Below are 20,038 nucleotides of genomic sequence, written 5' to 3' on the forward strand. Positions count from 1 at the left end.
TGTCAACGCATTGACACTATCAACTTGAGGCTTGATTAGCTACTAATTTGAGAGTTTAATGTCTAGGCACCCTTAATAAAAGTTGGAGAGCAGCTTGTGCACAACAACTTTGCTACAGGCGCCCAGGTCTAAATCCAAGCCGAATATGCCATTTTGGACTGCAAAGTTAGGAACTCTCTCGCGCACTAGGTGTTCTACGGTGGGCCCCAACATGGGACACGCGGTTGCCATGCTCCTCGCCTCTGCTCCATGCATCGAGGGCACCCCACCTAAGCCGCCTGCCCCTGCCTGCGTAAATGGGGAGCACCAGAGCACCAGAGCACCCTCACTCGCCTCTCTGCTCGCCCTGCTCTCCTCCTCCCTCGCCCTCTGCGCCACACGCGCGCGCCAGAGCGCGTCCGCCATGGACAAGCCGAGCGAAGCTCCTCACCGCTGCTACTGCCTCCACTCCGTCCCTCCTCCATTTGAACCAAGCGTGGCATCACCTTCTCCTCCTTCCGCCGCCCCTTTCTGCGCCCCTCCCTAGCTGCGCAACCCACCAGAGCACCGTCACCCGCATGGCCGCTGTGGATGGTCCATGCACGTGCGTGGCCAGGCCATCGTGGGCCACCTTCGGCAAGTTTGAGGGCACACACGGGTGCAGGAGGACACCCTGGTGCTCCTCCTCCACTCCCCCGCCACCGACGAGTCTCCTCCGGCCGACATCGACAAGCTCTAGTGCCTCCTCTGCTTTGATTCACGTGGAGGGCTTCGCGCAACAATTAGGAGAAAGGGAGGGTCCTATCTACAATGTTATAGACTCATATGAATAGTGCAGTAAAGGATCTGTTTGTTCAGGTTTTATTTGTGGAAACTTCAGGGACCCCAGTGCAAGATTTAGATTCCTTTTCTTTTGATTTTGGCAGATTTGAATGCTCCACTTTGAAAATTCGTAGTAATTTGTAGAAAAACCGTAAAATAGTAAATGAGGACTTTTTGGAATCCTTGTGAAATTCTCTATGCACTAGATCTATAATAGGGCATGTTTTAGTTTAAATATTTTGCTGTAAAAATAGATCTATGCAGCTAGGTTCCTGTTACTTGTCATGTCTTGTCTTTTTCATAACTGCAGTTTTTATGCTCAAATAAATGTGAAATTTTTGTGGAGTGCTACTAAGGTGATTGTTGTTGTCTGGTAAAAATTTCAGGAGTTTAGGATTTATAGTTTAAGAGTTATAAAAATAACAAATGGCCTGTATTGCTTTGCTTCTACTCTGAATAGTTCTGCATGTTTGAATTAATTGGCTCAGTTAAGTTATGAATCATGACTTGGTGAAAATACATGAGCTGTGGTACTTTTCTTAAGCTTTCCAAAAAGTTAAATATCATGATTTTTGTCTAAGTAGATCTTGAGTTATACTTGCTTAAATCTCTGTGGCTGTTTCTGCCCAAAACCAGAGAGGGTTTCCTTGTTCTTACTGTGGGGCCTTCTTAATAGTATAATTAGCTTTAGGTGTTTACAAAAAAGTTGTTTAGAATTTGCTAAGATTTCTAAAAAGTCTAGAATCACATTTATAGTACATGTATAACTCCATTTATAGCTGTTTAAAGTGGCATGTTAGTTTCTGTCTATGTTTTGGACAGAGATGCAATTATTGGATTAGTTGACCCTTCTAACTATAAAATCATCTTAATATGAGAATAACAAAGTTATAGATAATTCATGTATCTAGCTTTTGTTAAAAGTTGGTGGTATTTGGCCTTCTGGTTTGTGAGTTATGCATGTTTAAAGTTGGGTTTCAGAAATGGCTGCTTTCTGTCAATTGTGGACCAGTTTCTGTAAATGGGTATATTTGACTTAGTTAACGTAAGAATCATGCTAAGATGATTAAAGATGAATTGTAGAAAATTCCATAAGCTTTTCAGATTGTCTTGTTGCATGTCTTTTGGATTAGTACAACTCCTGTTATGAGTAAAATTAGCTGCTGCTGTTGCAGCCTTGACTCTGTGATTGCCTTGAATAACTGGTTTATCTTGAATGCTTATGTGATGCATCTTGTGTTACCATTCATCACATTCATACACATGCATCTTGCATCTCATCTAGGTGCGCTAGATGAACCACATGAAGAACGTGATGTTGGAGCCAAACCCGAAGATGGTGTATGGAGGATCTATCCTGAAGATGGAAGGACTAAGCGAGTGCTAGGACCTGAGACATCACCAGGACGGTGCAAGCTAACTGAACTGACTTGTGTCGGATCCTAGGCAAGCCCCGGAGCATTATAAGTTTCCTAATTTATAAAAGCAATTCTTTATATATATATGAGTTTATATATTGTTGCATTAAGTTGTAGGAGTTGATTGAAACCGTTGATGCATTTATTACTATCCTTGCCTACCTTATTACCTTTTACCCTGTTAGGTCAGGATCGAATAACTGCTTAGCCTTGCTTAGACCAGTAGCGATCGATGATATCCGGTCACCTACATTATAGGTGGTTACTGGAAGAATTTAGCTATGGAAAGAATGATATCCTGGAAGTAACCATATGTGATGGATAATTGGAGACCGGACGGAAAAGTTGGAGGCAACCAGACAGGGTTCTGGGGTGCTGTTAGTTTCCGTCTGTGTCGATTAAGGACCGATCGTTGTTGGCCCTCGAGTCATGTTGAACACATGCCTTACATTTAGCTGGCCGAATAAAGCACCTTTCGACCGCGAAGCTGGGAGATTATTTGGGCCGAGTAGATTGCCCACAGCACACTGTACCAGAGCAGGTGTGGTAGGACACGGGGGCGCGATGATAAGACCAAAGGGTAGTCGGTTGGCCCCTGGGTACATGTGGTTCCTGGCAAACTTGAGATTCCTAGATAGTTGACTCAGTGACCGATACCTCACTTTAGCGGGTGAGTGAGGTTTGTGTAAGGAATAAATCACCAGCTGGTTAGGAATCGATTTGAATCGCCATCGCTCCTAAATAGTGAGCACTTGACTCGAGTTACGACATCGTAGTAATTATTATGGAACAATGATGGTTATCTGGATGGTATGGGATATGCTAAATCTAAATTGGTAACTGGATGTTATTGGTTAATCAAGTGATTGCTATAGTACAGGTGCTTACCTAGATGGATAGGTCATAATAAAGATGATGCAAAGTACTTAAAATGGTTTCTTCATGATAGCTTATGCTTTTCACAAACAAGTCAGCTAGCCCAGTAAAGAAAGCCTTGCATAATCCTTGGTGTCGCTTTATTTTGGTTTAAGACGGGTAAGTCTGGCTGAGTACATTCGAGTACTCAGGGTTTATCCCACCTTGTTGCAGGTGATGTTCTCGACCTGTCGATGATGGTGGCTAACCACCGGTGGGCCCGGTGATTCTATACTTACTTCTCATCTATATGCTTTTGTCGGATGATGTCACTTATGCTAGCAATGTATTTGGAACTTATATTAATGTAATCATTTGAAAGCTATGTTGTTTTCAATAATTGGTTTTGAAACCCAAACTTGTACTATTATTTGTGAACCCATTTGTAATATTATTTCTGCTGCAACTCTGCGTATGTGATGTGTATTTGCTTAATCACGCGATCTTGGTTGTGATGTTGATTTACCAAGGTCTTTCGAGACACTCAGCGGACTACCGGGTTTATATAAGTGAAAGTATGCGCATGTCAACGTGTTAGCGGGGACAGCCATACTTGATCTAGTATAAATTGGGCGGTTCTATCACAGTTGCCCTCAGAAAAGGCTGAGGTTTGATTCATTTTCGCCAGCATTGTAACGAGGGGGTGGATTATGCACGCTAGGGAGGTTGTCACCATAGTATGTTGTTGTGAAGTTCGCCACCTCCTCTAGAATGTATGCCTCTACAATGGAAGCCTCGATTTTGCATTTATTTCTATATTTCTTTCTAAGAACCTTTAGACATCTCTCGATTGGATAGCACCAACGACCCTACATGGGCCCCCCATTTGTGCCTCATACGGGAGGTGCAAAATCAAATGCTGCATCGGATTAAAGAAGCTAGGTGAAAAGATCTTCTCCAACTTACAGAGCAACATAGGTGCCATTCTTTCCAAGTCAACAATCATGGTCCGAGATAACTCCTTGGCATAAAGTTGACGAAAGAAATAGCTCAACTCTGCCAGCACTAGCCAGACATGCTCAAGGACATAGCCTCGAACCATCGCCGGAAGAAGCCGCTCAATCCATATGTGGTAGTCATGACTCTTCATCCCTAAGACTCGCATAGTAGATAAATTCACTCCCCTCCTCAGATTAGTTGCATACCCATCAGGGAACATTAATGTCTAGATCCATTCTAGTACTTCCCTCTGTTGGGGTTTGCTCAAGACAAAATCGGCCTTAGGCCTTCTCCATGTCTTGCCACGACTAGGAGGCTTCTTATGTTGGTTTGGTCTATCGTCTTGCCACGACTAGGAGGCTTCTTATGTTGGTTTGGTCTATCGCATAATGTTGCCAGATCCACTCTAGCCTTAACGTTGTCATTTGACTTGTTAGGAATGTCCATGATTGTTGCCCAAAGTGCCTCGACGACATTCTTTTTAGTGTGCATTACATCAATGCTGTGTGGAAGGAGAAGGTCATCAAAATAGGGGAGCCGAGTCAAGCCCAACTTATGAGTCCACATATGTTGCTCAACATATCCCACAAAACCACCTTCTAGATTGACCACGAGACCATCTATCTGTTCATGAACCACAGCACTAGTCATTATCAGTGGTGCAGGGTCTGTCACTATGACACCTTTCATAAAGTTCTTGATGTCTCGTCTAAATGCATGGTCAAGAGGGAGGAATTGCTGATGTTTGTCGAACGATGAATACTTGCCACCCTTCTGCAACCAAATGAACCTCAAACCTTCCTTACATACTGGGCATGGGAACTTCTCGTGAACACACTAGGCACAGAATATCCCATACGCCAGGAAGTCATGCAGAGAGTAGTGGTACCAAACATGCATTTTGAAGTTTTTCTTTGTAGCTCAGTCGTATGTCCATACCCCTTCCTCCCAAACATGGACCAATTCATCAATCATAGGCTCCATGAACACACCCATATTATTCCCCGGGTGTCCATGAATTATCGACGATAAGAATATGTTCTATTGTTGAAAGCATACACGGGGGGGGGGGGGGGCGGGGATTGAGGGGGATAACGAACATGGGCCAACATGTGTATGGGGAAGCCATCATTCCATAAGGATTGAACCCATCTGTTGCCAGCGCAACACATACATTACGAGCCTCTTCAGCTTTCTCATGATGAATGCCATCAAAGTGGGTCCATGCTTCACCATCGGATGCATGTACCATCCTGTTAGGATTGTATCATTTGCCATTTTTGTGTCATGTCATCTGTTTTATGGATTCCTCGATCATGTATAGCTGTTGGATCCTCAGTATGAACGAAAGGTGCCATAGGATTGTCACAAGAATGTGAAGCTGCCTCTTCTGGCCATCACCAGAATCTACTTCCAGGAACCTAGAGGATTTACACTTTGGATAGTACTTTGCTTCCATGTATTCTTTCCTAAATAGGACGCACCCCTTCGGGCAAGTATGTATATGCTCATACGACATCTTAAGTGCATGAAGGAGTTTCTATGACTCATGCATGCTCTTTGGTAGAAGGTGACCCTCCAGAAGTAGGCTGCCAATAACTGTCAATATACCATCAAAGGTGTCTCGACTCAGGCTATACTAGGACTTTAACACCATTATGCGTCCAATGGCATCCAGTTGAGAAACCTTTGTCTAGCCATGAAGAGGTTTCTGTGCCACGGCAAACATGTCGAAGAACACCTTTGCGGTTGCCTCTGGCTCCTCCTCCATATGTCCTTCAACGAACTGTGCCTCATGATAGTCATTTAACATGTCTACTACCCCGGCATCAGCATCATAATCTTTGATGCGTGGTCTCACCACCTCCTCTCTCATACGACCGGCTTCACCATGGTAGACCCACCGAGTATAGTCTACCATAAATCCATTCTTCCAAAGATGTTCCCCCATAACCTTCTTCATTTGTCTTTTCCTGTTTGCACATTTGCTGTAGGGACAACAAATTTTACTCGCTCCTTTAGCAGCCACGCCAAATGTCCATTCCAAGAAAGCATCGGTCTTGTCGATCCATTCATTGGTGACCTGACCCTGACTTGCGCGGCCCATGTACATCCACTCATGGTCCTCCATCCTCTAACATTTATAGCGGCGAGTAATATAAACATCAATTGCATCTACACGACATTCCTACTATCTAATAGGTGAGGATAGGTCCTAATCCCACGCGAGGATCCATAGATGAGGTTAGTTTCCATGCTCTACTCCTATCCAAGATAGAATTTTGGCAGCACCTCCCCACTATTCTCCAAGTACATGTCCTATTAGGGAGAGTGTGTATCTAGAGAACAACAGGGAGATGATACCGAAACCCTGTCTCGGATTGGAGCAGACCATAGAAACTAACTCCACCTACGCATCCGCGGGCTATCCAAAAAATGTGGACAATTCGAAACAGATACGGTTTTAGATATGGAAATATCTGCATATTTTCAACTGTATCTCTTTCGAACGGGAGATGCCTAACTGGGTTACATGATCTACAACCATGATATGGAAAGATGGGTTATACCTAGGGTGACGGTAGAGTCAGGCTAGCGGAGCGTGGAGGGTCGGTGCAGTGGCGAGGCGATGCGGTGTAGGTAGACCCGCAGCGGCGAGGAAGGCGATCAGGGTCACTGAGGTACTCTGGCTCTGCTCCGACGGGCTCTTCTCTGCCAAAAAAGAAATATAAAACTGTTAATACAAAATTTCGGCAGCACCTCCCCTGTACGGTGAGGTTTCCAAAACCTGCAAGAAAACCAATGGCACGATGACCGACATGCACATATATATGAACGGCATGATGGCCGACATGCACAAGATTATATCCAACCACATATATATAACAATGTCACAACCACTCCTACGACTCCTACGACTACCACCACTGCTACTCTACCACTACTACTACCGCAACTACTAGTAATACTACAATGACGATGATGGTAGAGCATACCTAGTGGGCGCCATAGGGCGGCTGTGGTGAAGGGACCAGCGCGCCGGTGGACAAGGCAACAGCTGGGGAAGGGTCGGTGATGTGGCAACTACGACCGGGGTGCCTCCTCCTCCTCCTCCTTCCTCCTTCCTCCTTCTTCCTCCTCCTTCTCTTCCTCCTTCCTCCTCCTCTCCTCCTCCTCCTCTCTTTCTCCTCCTCCTCTGGCAGTGCGGGTGCGGGTGGGGCGGTGGCGGAGCGGGCACGGGCGTGGGCACGGGGGGTGGCGCGAACATGGGTAGGGGCGGCGGCGGCGCTGGCGCGGTCAACATGCGTGCGTGCGTGCATGCGGTGTGTGTGGGCCAGCTAGGCCATCAGGGTTAAACCCCCCCCCTTTGCTGAGTGCCCCCGAGCTAGCACTCGGCAAAGTTTTTTTTAATTTTTTTAATTCTCTGCCGAGTGCACCTGGCCTGACGCTCGGCAAAGAGGGTTTTTTTTAAAAAATTCTTTACCAAGTGCCCACGATCTGGCACTCGGCAAATTGTTTGCCGAGTGCTCGGCACTCGGCAAACCACCTCTTTGCCGAGTGCCAGTTGTTTGCTGAGTGCTTTCTCTCTGGCACTCGGCAAATAGCCTCTTTGCTGAGCGCCCGATAAAAAGCACTCAGCAAAGTCTGGGACACTCAGCAAAGAATCTGTCTCTGATAGTGAATGGGAGCTCCACCAAGCGCACCTACTCATCCGGTCCTTCCAAATTTATAGCATCCGGTGGTGGTTCTACACCATCAAGACCAGCTTCTGGCTATGCCACTCCTTCAGCTCCTGCATCAGCAGGCCGCGGTGGATTACCACGCAACTAAATGAGCAGATGACTAACTCTGCCAATGCGCCAAATAATACTCTCATCTCTGTTGCCATAGACATGCTCAACAGCAAGTTCAGCAACTGCTTCCTGGACTGGCTCTTCTTCTTGCCTTGGTCGGAACCATATGACTGCATAGATTATCCCCACAATAGCCCAAAGACCAATGGTTATGAAGAACACTCCTCTTAAACTGCTCAAGGTAATAACAGAGCCTGACTCAACAGCATTTGCCTAGTTATTGCAGGTCACCTCGTCTCCGAACCATCTCTGCTCAATGCCTGCAAACCTGTCTCCTTCTGTCACTGTCAGTATGGCTCTTGACACATCGGCGACGAGTGGAGAGCCCTTCGGGAAAACCTGTCAGTTGCAAAGCAACCAGAATAAGATGAATAATTTTGAAACGTAAACCATGCAAAACTTGATGCACAGGAAAATTGAAATGTTAGTGACAAGTCATAAGTCCACCTGCCTAACTACAACCCAAAGCCACCAATTTATATATACTCTCGACCAGTCACAAATCGCATGCCCTTTTGGATATTGATAGTTTCAAAAGTTTAACCACGTCAAAGCTACAAGAGTGCCTGGTTAAACAGTGGCATGAGGTTTAAGTTTCTACTTCCAAAACGACATATATCTATGGCTTGAGGAAGTAGTCAGAAAGCAAATGGATGAAATGGACAAAAAGAAAAGAAACACTTACAAAGCCAAATCCACCGGTCTTGTGAACACGACCAACAATACTGTGGTTCCTGCAGTGCTCCGACATAAACAATTTGAGGTATGGTATCTCATCGAATACTACTGCAACACCGCCATTCTAGCTCCCTTTCATCAGTGCCTCAGCATACTGATATGTAGAGCTATACTTTCTAATTTTGTGCTCCTCTACTTTTTGGCTCTTCAGGAAATCCTTAACAAAAGACCCACCCTGGTAACCAATATAATCTCCATTACTAATAAGTTGATTCAAGTCAACAACCGTTGGCTAGAGTTGGTGTACGGTCATCATGGAGGTCAAGCTTGCACTATAGAGTTTCTCCAACAACCAAACCAATAACACCAAGTTTATTAGTGCAAATTTTGATAGCCATTTCTTCAGTTTTGGGTCTGGTGCAAGCGGTAGAGTCTTACCGCCTGTGACCGGAAGGTCTCGGGTTCGTGTCGCGGTCTCCTTGTATTGCACAGGCGAGGGTAAGGCTTGTCACTAACACCCTTCCCCAGACCCCGAACAGAGCGGAAGCTCTCTGCACTGGGTACGCCCTTTTTATTCTTCGGTTTTGGGTCTGCAAGAATATATAGGACAAACTTATCAGGGTTATGTACATTTTGTTAGCAAGCAAAATGCCATACCAAAAAATTCTGTATTACCAAAGAAAAATTGGTCATCAAATTGGTTCCCTAAAAATTTGGCATAATTTGGTAACAAAATAAACTTTGAAGGCAATGAAAGGAGAATAAGAGCCTCACTAAAATGTTAGCAACACAAACGATCAAAGTTGCCAATTTTTTATTTAAGTTAATTTTGGTATCAATGTCTAATGCAAAAACAACAATTGTATAAAACTATAAATTAGTCCTCATAATATATACAAAAACTGTTATGCTAATATTTTTGTTTTAAACTAGCCAGCACTGTACGATTCTGATGATCCTTTTATAGATAGTTCCATAGTTCATTAATTACATTTCAACATCTATACAAAGGTTATTTAGTGTAAGAAGCTAAGTAAAAATGGTAGTAAAAAGCTGCAAGTTTGCCAGTGCGATAGTGAGAAGCTTTTGTAGCTCACCCTTTGGAACAGCAAGAAGTGCTTGAAAGCTGAAATAAGCAATGTTGACAAGCTGCCTCCAAGCGCTGCCACCAAAATCCCTGCTTTCCTTGTGCGCAACAAGCCATATGACAAAACCCATGAATACAAAAACAACCAAGAAGGCTACCCACAGCATTTGTTCGATAGGCTTAAGAAAAACCCACAAGCTCGTGCTCCAGTTCTTGTTCATGGGAACAACCATCTGCACTCCCGATTCAGTGTAAGGTAATGTAAAGTCCACGTACAAGGAGCGATTAATTATTATTGTGGTGTCCCCAACCATTGCATCATATTTCTGTTCAACACAAATGAGTAAGAGTAATTAGATCACATACTTGTTTGAGTTAATATGTTGGAGTTACTATCGCTCGTCTGTTTGCTTCCTTGTCCATCTTTTTTATCCTATTATTATTTCTCTGATTCATACTGAATCTTACAGATCAGATCAAGTCAATAGCACAAGTGCGGCATACGACATGTGAAATATTTTCATGCTTACCTTCAAGGAAACCTGGTGACATATCTCAGTGTACGATATGGTCAAGTTGGTGGCCATGTTAGGGTCCGCAACAGGAACATACTCAAAGGGGACAGCATACGGCATCTCCTGCATGATAGCTTCAAAGACATCTATACAGTATCCGGTCACATCGAATTTTCTAGTAGCTAGATTCTTCTTAACATTCACAAATGCGTTAGGAGCAGGTTTTACTGGCACAACAATCTTCAAATTCTTTCTAGACACTGGCCACTCTCAACCCCTAGGAGCCTGTGCTGAACCACGGGGCCAAATAAGTGTATTCAATCCAACGGTATCACTTGGACCTGAGGAGGTAACAAGTTTCTTGCTTAGGCCAACCTTGGGTGTCTAGAACCCAGCACTTTGATATGAATTAACAATCACATTAAATATCTCAAATACTAATGCCTGCCTCTGGCCATCAACTAGAATAAATTCACCTGATATGCCTTGGAACTTGGTGGCCTGGATGGCATCAACAAGTCTTGGCGCATCTTGTGACACGCCAAGCACACGCAGATCATTGAAGTTATTGCTGTTCTGTGATGATGGTGATTTGAAGCCCAGTGTAAGGGGTCCAACCTTTGTTAGGGCCGGAGCAATGGCCCATGCTGTGTCATATGCCCACAGGTGGAAAACATTTGGATTTGCTGGTTCAGGTGCACCTGGGTTCTGTTGTTTGTACCGTGAAAGAAATCGAGCGCGGAAGTTTAGCAGCTTGTCCAATCGTGGAATGTAAGGCCTCACACCAAGAACACCCTGCATTGAATGGATCGTGTTCCCATCAAGGGTGCTAAACATGTTGCCTACACTGTCGGTCACAATCCATGCATAACCATCAACCAGCATCTCAGCATCATGTGCAAGGACAAAGAGGCGTGCTGCAACATCGGATGACATGCATGACAAAGACTCGAGATTGCATAGTCTTCAGCTTGTTAAGCTCCAAGTTTATCTGGTCATCAGTAGGAACAGAAGGTATGATGCTTCGGTATGGAATGTGTGTGTCAATGTCTTGGAGAGCATCCACAAGATATGGTATAATGCCTCTACCAAATTCAGAATCCTCATAGATAAGTACGGCTTGGCGCCAACTGAAGTATTCAATCAGAGAAACCATTGCAAGGACCTACGAGGCATCATCCAGGGCAGTCCGAATAAAGTACTTGGACTGCTTAGCTGACAAGGAAGGACTGGTGGCCGAATAAGACAGTATGGGTACATTTGTCATGTTGTCGATGCCAATAATGAACCTCGCCTGCAAAGATGGTAGACATTCCATGATGCTAATAAAACTATAAAACAGGGTGCAATTGCTCTAATGGTTCATGGTTGCACTGTCTAGCACCATTCACAATCCAAAATTAAGGCAGTTAATGCCAAGTCAGCATCCCCAAGAGATTAGTCAAATCATTTTGTAAAGCAAAATATAGCTAGTATTAGAGCAACTCCAACAGAGTTGTTAAAAATAGATGGCTAAACTCATGATTTAGCCAATCTCTAAAATAGAAACCCTAGAAAAAAAATAGAAAACTCCAATAGCCTTTTCAATAAGATGAGGTGAATGACTAGCGGCACATGCAAGCTATATCTAGCAAGCGAGAACTCCGGGATACATGACTTGCTATTTTAGAAAGCTAGATACAATAACTATTGGGCTCTCTCTTTTTTCCCCAAAATACTCAAATATAGATTACACAACATGGATAGCTCTTTTGTTGTAGTTGCTCTTAGGGGAAAAAATCATCTCCAAGAGATTAGGTAAATGACTCTAAATTTGGTAGCCATGTATTCCACATAGTTCGCTCTCTATTCTTGGATAGCCTCTGCCACTCGCCATCCATCCTCTTCCCGCACACTGCATGTACAATGAACTAGAAGGCAACAACATGAACTGGCTAGGATGTCTCTCAAGCCTGTCCATGTGGCACTTTTGAATATGGAGACGCTAAATTTTAGAGAGTATGTTGGAGTAGGCTAGTCTTTATTTTTTGTGAGATGTATTTTACAAACAGTGGCCGAGCCAAGGCCCGGCCATCCTGAGCCGGTGCCCGGGCTCACCTGCGGAACACGCACATCAAGCATAGTCGGAGGAGCTCTGTAGAGGCAGAATAAGCGCGGTACAAACTTTCTTCTACTAGAGCTCTGTACTCTGTAGGTGGTAGTTAGTGGCAGATGGATTAGCTTAATAATTTGGTTATATAATTTTGCTTTCATATACGATGCTCTATATTATGTGTTAGGTCCTGATTAACAGGGCTCTGGCTCCGGCTTCTCATGGCTCCTTGCAATGAGCTTTGATAAACAGACATCTAAAAAGCGGCTCCTTAAAAGAAGCCCGACGGAGCTAGAGTCATTTTTTTATAGAGGAGCCGGAGCCACAAAAATATGGCTTCTCCCGATTTCTCTTCACAAACCTAATACAAATTATTATAAAACTATAACTGGAGCTATTTTTTGAAATGTTTTCCAAAACGGCATTGGCTCCATCAAAGAAGTTACTCCACCAGAGGAGCCAAAGCCATCTTAGAATGAGTTGGAACCCTACCAAATGGATCCTTAGGCTGTGTTCGGCTGCTTTAATGACCTAGCTTATCAGCCATGGTACAGTGTTTTTCTCTCCCAACAAATCAGCCATACAAATCAGCACAAGCGGCTTATAGTCGTTGTGTCTTGCCCCGGTTTCACAAAAATCCTGGCTCCGCCACTATTTACAAAGTAGCTAAATCAGTAAATTTGGCTAATCTTTTTAGCTAATCTTTTGGAGATTCTCCATTTTTTTGTTTGGATTGAAGGGGCTAGCGACTAGCAAGAATTAATTCATATAATTAGCCATTATGAATAACCTGCAACTGCAAGACACTTGCACCCATTAATATTTTGCCCAACCCACTCACCTCGCTGCTGAACACTGATAGGCACCATAGGTTCACCGGTATAGCCACGGCCTTGCACCTAGAGTGATGGGTGAGCATCTGGCGGCCACGTGCCAGTGCTCGCTCTATTGCTCAGCCAGTGGCGGGTTTTTGGCCCCCACCGACAACTGCGCGCTCTACTTGGCAAGCCCAAAATCTGCCGGAGCTCGGGTCCGTAGGGTTGAACCCACGCACGGCGGCACCATGGGCAGGCACCACGTCTCGGCCGATCAACAAGATCGTCGTACGTCGCCACCGCCATCGCCCTCAGGCACGATCTAGATACAAGTCCGAGTTCAAGTCTCTCACCGGCTCTCTGTTCGCTTATAAGAGGGTACCGCAATGGGTAGCCTCATTCTTGGCCACGTAGGGTCCCTTAGTTGATCCATTCTGGCCCATAGATCCGACTGCTGGGCTTCTTTGTACGCAGTAGCCCACACGTCCTTCCCGCTAGCTCTCCATTAGCATTCACCTCTTTTCCCTTGCTACCGCCTGAATTAGTAGTAGTGGTTGCCATGCCATCGGTGGCATCCCTCCCCCTCGAAACCCAAGCTGGTACGCGCAGGAACTATTGACGCAGATGTTCTTTGTCTTCCCAAGTGGAGAGTGCATCGGGGAGGTAGGACCAACGCACCATGACTTGAGAAATCATGGAGTCATTTTGCTGACAAAGACGACGATCCAGGATTGCTTGAGGGACCTGCAACTAATTAGTAACATCAGGGAGTTCTTAACTTACAATGGCAGCAGGTGGAGTTGCCTTCTTCAATTGGGACACATGAAACACTAGATGTATGATACAATCATGTGGAAGTTGTAGACGATAAGTCGACTGACCAATCTTCTCAGTTATAATAAATGGCCCAAAGAAGCGGAAAGCCAATTTGTTAGAGGATCTTGGTGCTAATGAAGTCTGTACATAGGATTGAGTTTTTAGATAGACCAAATCACCAAGTTGAAAGGATCTTAGAGTTCTATGCTTATCAGCATGAGCTTTCATTTTGTTCTGAGTTCGAACAAGGTGCTGACTTACCAGTGATTGCATAAGAGCTCTCTCTTCTAACCAGCCTTGGAGGTCAGTGGACCTACAAGCTTGAGAGATATCAATACCGAAGTGTTTTGGTTCATGGCCATAAAGGACTAAAAATGGGCTTTGGCCAAGAGAAGAATGAAAAGACATGTTATACCAGTATTCTGCCAATGCTAGCCACTGTGACCATTTTGTAGGATAAGCATGCACAAAGCACCTAAGATAGGTTTCAAGGCATTGATTAACACATTCAGTTTGGCCATCAGTTTGTGGATGGTAGTCACTACTCATTCTTAGATCTGTATCTACCATTTTGAACAACTCTTGCCAAATATTGCTGGTAAAAATCTTCTCTATCAGAAACCATAATGGTTGGAAGGCCATGCATGAAGTTTAAAGATATGGTTCAGATAGATCACTGCCACTTGGAGAGCAGTGAAAGGGTGAGAAAGAGCCACAAAGTGAGCATATTTTGAGAATTTATCAACTACTACTAATATGCAATTGTAACCAGCAGATTTAGGGAGACCCTCTATAAAGTCCAGGGTGACAGTATGCCAAGCATGGTCAGGGATGGGCAAGGGAGCCAACAGACCTAGATAAGCTGACAGATAGTACACTAAGCTATGAAGTCTTGGACTGACTGTTTGAGCTTGAACCATGCAAATAATTGTTTGACTCTTTTGTAGGTAACTTCATAGCCAGAGTGACCCCAATGGCGCTTGCATGTAATGAAGATAAAATCTTGGACTGTAGAACTGGTTGGGAACCCACCCAAATCCTCTCCTTGTATCTAATGATACCATCCTTCAGTGAATGAAGTCCAATAGGGGAGGAGATAGATAATTCAGACAGTAACTTGGTAGCCTGTGGGTCTACAGTATATGAGTCTTGAATTTCTTATAACCAAAGGGGTCTGGCCATTGAGATGGCAGAGATATCATAAGAAGGAGCTTGAGATACTCTGGAGAGGGCATCAGACACCTTATTATCCAGACCCCTTTTGTATACAATCTGGTAAGATAAAGCCATCAATTTGGTTAGGGCTTTGTGTTGAATAGGAGTTGCCAGCCTCTGGTCATCTAAGTGAATGAGACTCTTCTAGTCTATGAGTATAGTGAAAGAAGAAGACTGCAAGTAGTGGCGCCAGTGATCAACTGCCATCAAAATGGCCAAGCATTCCTTTTCATAGGTTGATAGTCCTTGAGCCTTCATCCCTAATGCCTTGCTGACATATGCAATGGGGTGTCCTTGGTGTTGTAGAACAGCACCAATGCCTTTAGTTGAGGCATCAATCTCAATTATAAATGGTAAGGAAAATTTTGGTAAGGCAAGGACATGTGCAAAAATAAGTGCTTTATTGAGAGCTTGAAATGCAGCTTCTGTTTCATGTCCATACAAATAGTGTTCCTTTTTCAGAAAATTAGTGAGTGGTTTGCACAGCAGCCCAAACTATGAAACAAATCTTCTATAATAGCCCACCATGCCTAAAAAACTTCTTAGGTCCTTTTGATTTTATGGTTGGGGCCATTCCTTGATAAAGGCAATCTTGGAAGGATCAGTAGCAACCCCTTGGCCACTCACATTATGTCCTAGGTAAGACAATTGTTGCTTGACAAATGAGCATTTGGACATCTTTACATGGAAATGGTTCTATTGCAGTATAGTGAGAACCTCCTTGATAAGTAAGAGATGATCTTCCCAAGACTTACTATAGATGAGAATGTCATCTATAAACACAACAACACATTTTCTAAGTAAAGGAGCAAGTATCACATTCATGACTGTTTGAAAAGTTGCTGGTCCTCCTGTGACTCCATATGGCATTACCCTATACTCATAATGCCCAATGTGAGTTTGGAATGTAGTTTTAAACTCTTCACCAACTGCCATTCTTATCTGATGAAACTATGAACATAGATCTAGAGATGTGAACTAAGAAGAGCCCTGAAGTTCTTCCAGAAGTTCCTCTATTATAGGCAGGGATACTTGTTTTTCTGTGTGAGTGCATTCAGTCTTCGAAAATCAACACATAAGCGCCAATCTCCTGTTTTCTTGCGCACCAACAAGGCAGGAGAGGAGTAAGGACTGGTGAGGGCCTGTATCCACCCCTTTTCCATCATATCTGCAATTTGAGTTTCCAGTTTTGTCTTTTTGTGTAGGGTTGTATCTATATGGGAGCAGGCAAAATGGCTGAGCACCTTCTAAGAGTGGAATTGAGTGATCTCCAGGCCGTGGAGGAGGTAGAGCTGTCGGTGGGGCAAAGACAGGTTTGAACTGATTGAGTAACTATTGAAGATCAGGAGGTATGGACTGCTCAGGAGAGTCAATAGCTGCTAATACTTGAACTTGTACCGGATACAAAATTGAGTCGGTTTTGTCAAATGCCACCAATTGATTGTTGTAGATTGGAGGCCCCATTTGTACTGCAGAAGGAATGCCTTGAAGAGTGACCATCTTATCTTGATAATAGAATTGTAACCATATATCCACCCAGCGAATTTTCATTGGGTTGTGTGTTTCCAACCAATCCATCCCTAATATGATGTCATAACCTCTTAGTAGAATTATTTTTAGAGTAGTACAGAATGTATACCCTTGAGTGCCCCAAATCTGGTCACATAACTCATGAGTACAAGATAAGACTTCTCCATTAGCAACTCTGACTTTGATAGATTATGAGAGTAGCTGCCAGCGAGAGATATTTCCTACCACTAGATCACTGACAAAACTATTAGAGCTTCCAAAATCGATTAGCATAAAGACTTCTTTACCTTGAAGATAACCCCTGAGCTTGATAGTTCTAGAGCCTTTAGTGCCATTTAGAGCTTGAGCTGAAATGGCCATCACATCATCACTAGAATCTGATTCATCTTCCACTAGTGTATTGGTAACTTCATCATAATCAGCAATGCATTTCCAGATTTCTTCTATAGCATTCAGAGAAACAGAAGTAGGACACTTATGATTGGGTCCCCATTTTTCTCCACACTTGAAACACAAACCCTTGGCTCTTCTATAATTTTTCAATGCACATAATTTATCTTCCCCAGACTGCTTGTTCTTACTAGGATCTGTCATCCTTCTGTCTTCAACAGCTCTGACAGAATTGGGAGCTGACAGAAAAGCTAGTTTCACTGGCTCTTGAGTATTTCTCTTGGAGTAAGATCAAATTCAGATCTCTTGATAGGTTGGTCTTGAGAAGCTTCTTCCTGCAAAACACCAAGGAACTAGCAGTATCTAGATCTTGAGGTCGGTGCATCATAACAACGACACATATATCCTTTTTAAACCATCCATGAAGCGATTGGTAATAACAGAAGGTGGGAAGGATGGGTCATGAGCTAATAATTGATGGACAAGGTCACTGAATTGTTCAACATATTCAGAGACTGAGGTGGTTTGTTTGATATGGAAAAAAGGCGAAGCAGGTGGTTGTGTTCATCCTTATCAAACCTATTATAGATAGCTAAAACAAAGGAGTCCTAGTTCATTTTACTGATGGTTGTCTGCATCGTCTAAAATCAGAGCGCTGTAGAACCAACAAGTCGCATGGTAGCTAAACGACCCATAATCTAGGATCAGTTTGGTAAACATCAAAAAAAGTTTCACAACGTTTGATCCATAAGTGAGGATTCAAGCCATCAAACTTAAGAAATTCGACCTTAGGAAATGGTGTAGTGAGTGGGTAGGGTGGATAAGGAGGGTAGTAACACCGATCACAGTACCCCAAACCATCAGTATGAGACAAAACAGGAGTAGATTTTGGAGGGGGTGTCGCACCTATGACTAGGGCCATTTCTGGGGCGATGGTGTACACCGCCCCGAAATTAGCACCCTAGTGAGTTGATCCCTTGCCATGGTCTAACGACCCAGATGCCGCCCGTAGCGGGAGAAGCTCTAGGTGAGCGGAGCTCGCAACCTTGATACTTGGAGAGGCGAAGTGATTCTCCCGAATCGTAGTGGTGGGCGGTGGTTGAGGGAAGGTGATCGCCCCTGACTGCTCCCCTTCTGATGACTCCTGAGATTGCCGCTGTGGAGGCAGAGACCCCAGTGTTCGCTCGACACGTTCGCCGAGATCCAACACCACGTGCTCTAGCTCGTGGACACAGTTGTCGCCTTCCAGCTTCCAAGTGAGTATCTCCGTCCTCAGAGTTCGCATCTCCGACATCGAACTCTTGAGCTCATTGATTCCCTTGGAATTTTTGCTCAACAATGCCAAAATCTCCCCCAGCTGCTCTTCTAGGGTCGCCATGGCCATCTGCCGCCAGGTTAGGTATCGATGCGATGCCAGGACCGTGATTTCCGCACAAATTGACTTGCGTGCTTGGGAATTATAGAGAAATCTCTGGTGGCAACAACTCACTGCTCTCCAGAGATCTCGATCGAACCCGAAGCGTTTGCAAGACGATTGATGGAATGCGGAAATGCGAGCGGTCAAGGATCGGGTGGCTCCGATACCAGATGTAATCGAACTATGATAGATCGACGAAACTTGGCCGAACGTCGGTCGATCAACAAGATCGCCGTTCGTTGCCACCGTCGTCGCCCTCAGGCACGGTCTAGATACAAGTCCGAGTTCAAGTCTCTCACCGGCTCTCTATTTGCTTACAAGATGGTACCACAATGGGTTGCCTCATTCTTGGGCCAGGCAGGGTCCCTTAGTTGATCCAGTCTGGCCCATAGATCCGACTGCTGGGCTTCTTTGTACATAGTAGCCCACACGTTCTTCCCGCCAGCTCTCCATCAGCGTTCACCTCTTTTCCCTTGCCACCGCCTGAATCAACAGAGTCGTCCCCAACAGTAGTGGTTGCCGTGCCGTCGGTGACACACCCCTTTGCAGTCCCTGCTTGCGAGCTAGCCGTGTACGAGCTGGCGACTCAAATGGGCATTGGGCTCTGTTTGGATCAGATTGGGCCCACAACAATTTGGCCTCTTGAGCATTTGTCTGGATGTTTTTTTTCTTTTCAAAGATAATGACCGAGTGACATTAAGGATTTAGAGGATGTTTGGTTCTCGAACTCACCCAGCCGCGGCGCCACAACCATGGCGGAGATTTCTGGCACCACAACCATGGAAAAAGTTACGGTAACACTGAAGTACTAACCAAACTTTAGAAACAATACCTATGGCAGCCTTCAAAGTGGCGTATGGTGGCTGGGAACACAATAAACATCCCCTAGTCACACCAAGATGGCAAGACCAAAGTTTTTTTTTTTCTAAAAAAAAGAGGCAAGGCCCATAGCATGGCCAATTAGTTTATTTTTAAAATAAATTAGATGAATTTAATAGTTTTAAAATATTTTTTTAAATGATGGCGATTTTGAGAAGAAGCTATACACTTTCAGAAATGCTATATAACACACATGTGTTTTAGCAAAAAAAAACACATGAATTTTTTGTCCCTCTCTCCCCGTCTTTTCACAGGTGGAGGAAGCGTCGTCGTCGTCCTCGTCCAGTACCATGCGGTTTGCGGTGGTCGACGTGACGGTGCTAGCCAACCTGCGGCCGGACGGCCACCCGGGGCGTACATGCTAGCTCTTGCATGTCTTCACTTCGTTCATATCGTCCACGATCTGCATGAGAAAACCGATCGATATTGACTGTATATATATGAGCTGCAAGTTTGAGAAAACCGATTTGTCCTTTTGTCTTTGCATAGAAAAAAATTGTTTCTTGTGATCTGTGGATCTATGATCTTGTGATTTGTGATTGTTTGGAGGTAGAAGAAGGCTGGAGGTAGAAGGAGGATGGAGGTTGTAGGATTTTAATTCTATGGTACAAAAAAAAATTCATACGTTGAAACTATATAAAACACAGTGGTCTCGATCCTTGGCATAACGGCTTGTG

The 20,038-nt window shown here is 44.3% G+C and overlaps 1 protein-coding gene across 1 annotated transcript; it reads right to left on the reverse strand.

Annotated features, from left to right (window-relative positions):
• Nucleotides 1-6,660: 6,660 nt before the first annotated feature.
• On the reverse strand, nucleotides 6,661-18,443 carry LOC136548689 (glutamate receptor 2.8-like). The gene is made up of 9 exons (XM_066540125.1): nucleotides 18,119-18,443; nucleotides 16,963-17,118; nucleotides 10,628-11,124; nucleotides 10,223-10,330; nucleotides 9,703-10,018; nucleotides 9,044-9,195; nucleotides 8,196-8,266; nucleotides 7,945-8,099; nucleotides 6,661-6,785 (listed from the first exon to the last, which is right to left on the reverse strand). The coding sequence occupies exons 1-9, from the start codon at nucleotides 18,441-18,443 to the stop codon at nucleotides 6,661-6,663; spliced, it is 1,905 nt and encodes a 634-aa protein (XP_066396222.1).
• Between the last annotated feature and the right edge of the window lie 1,595 nt (nucleotides 18,444-20,038).

This window comes from Miscanthus floridulus, chromosome 4 (assembly GCF_019320115.1).
Source record: "Miscanthus floridulus cultivar M001 chromosome 4, ASM1932011v1, whole genome shotgun sequence".
Taxonomy (NCBI): Eukaryota; Viridiplantae; Streptophyta; class Magnoliopsida; order Poales; family Poaceae; genus Miscanthus; species Miscanthus floridulus.

Bases quoted from the DNA above. Each gene is read 5' to 3' on its own strand.
- LOC136548689 (XM_066540125.1), bottom strand. From the start codon at position 18,443: ATGGCGACCCTAGAAGAGCAGCTGGGGGAGATTTTGGCATTGTTGAGC. The intron at 17,119-18,118 runs GTATCAAGGTTG...TGAATGCTATAG, and splicing joins GAATCACTTCGCCTCTCCAA to AAGAAATCTGGAAATGCATT. The intron at 10,019-10,222 runs GTAAGCATGAAA...TGTGTTGAACAG, and splicing joins GTCACCAGGTTTCCTTGAAG to AAATATGATGCAATGGTTGG.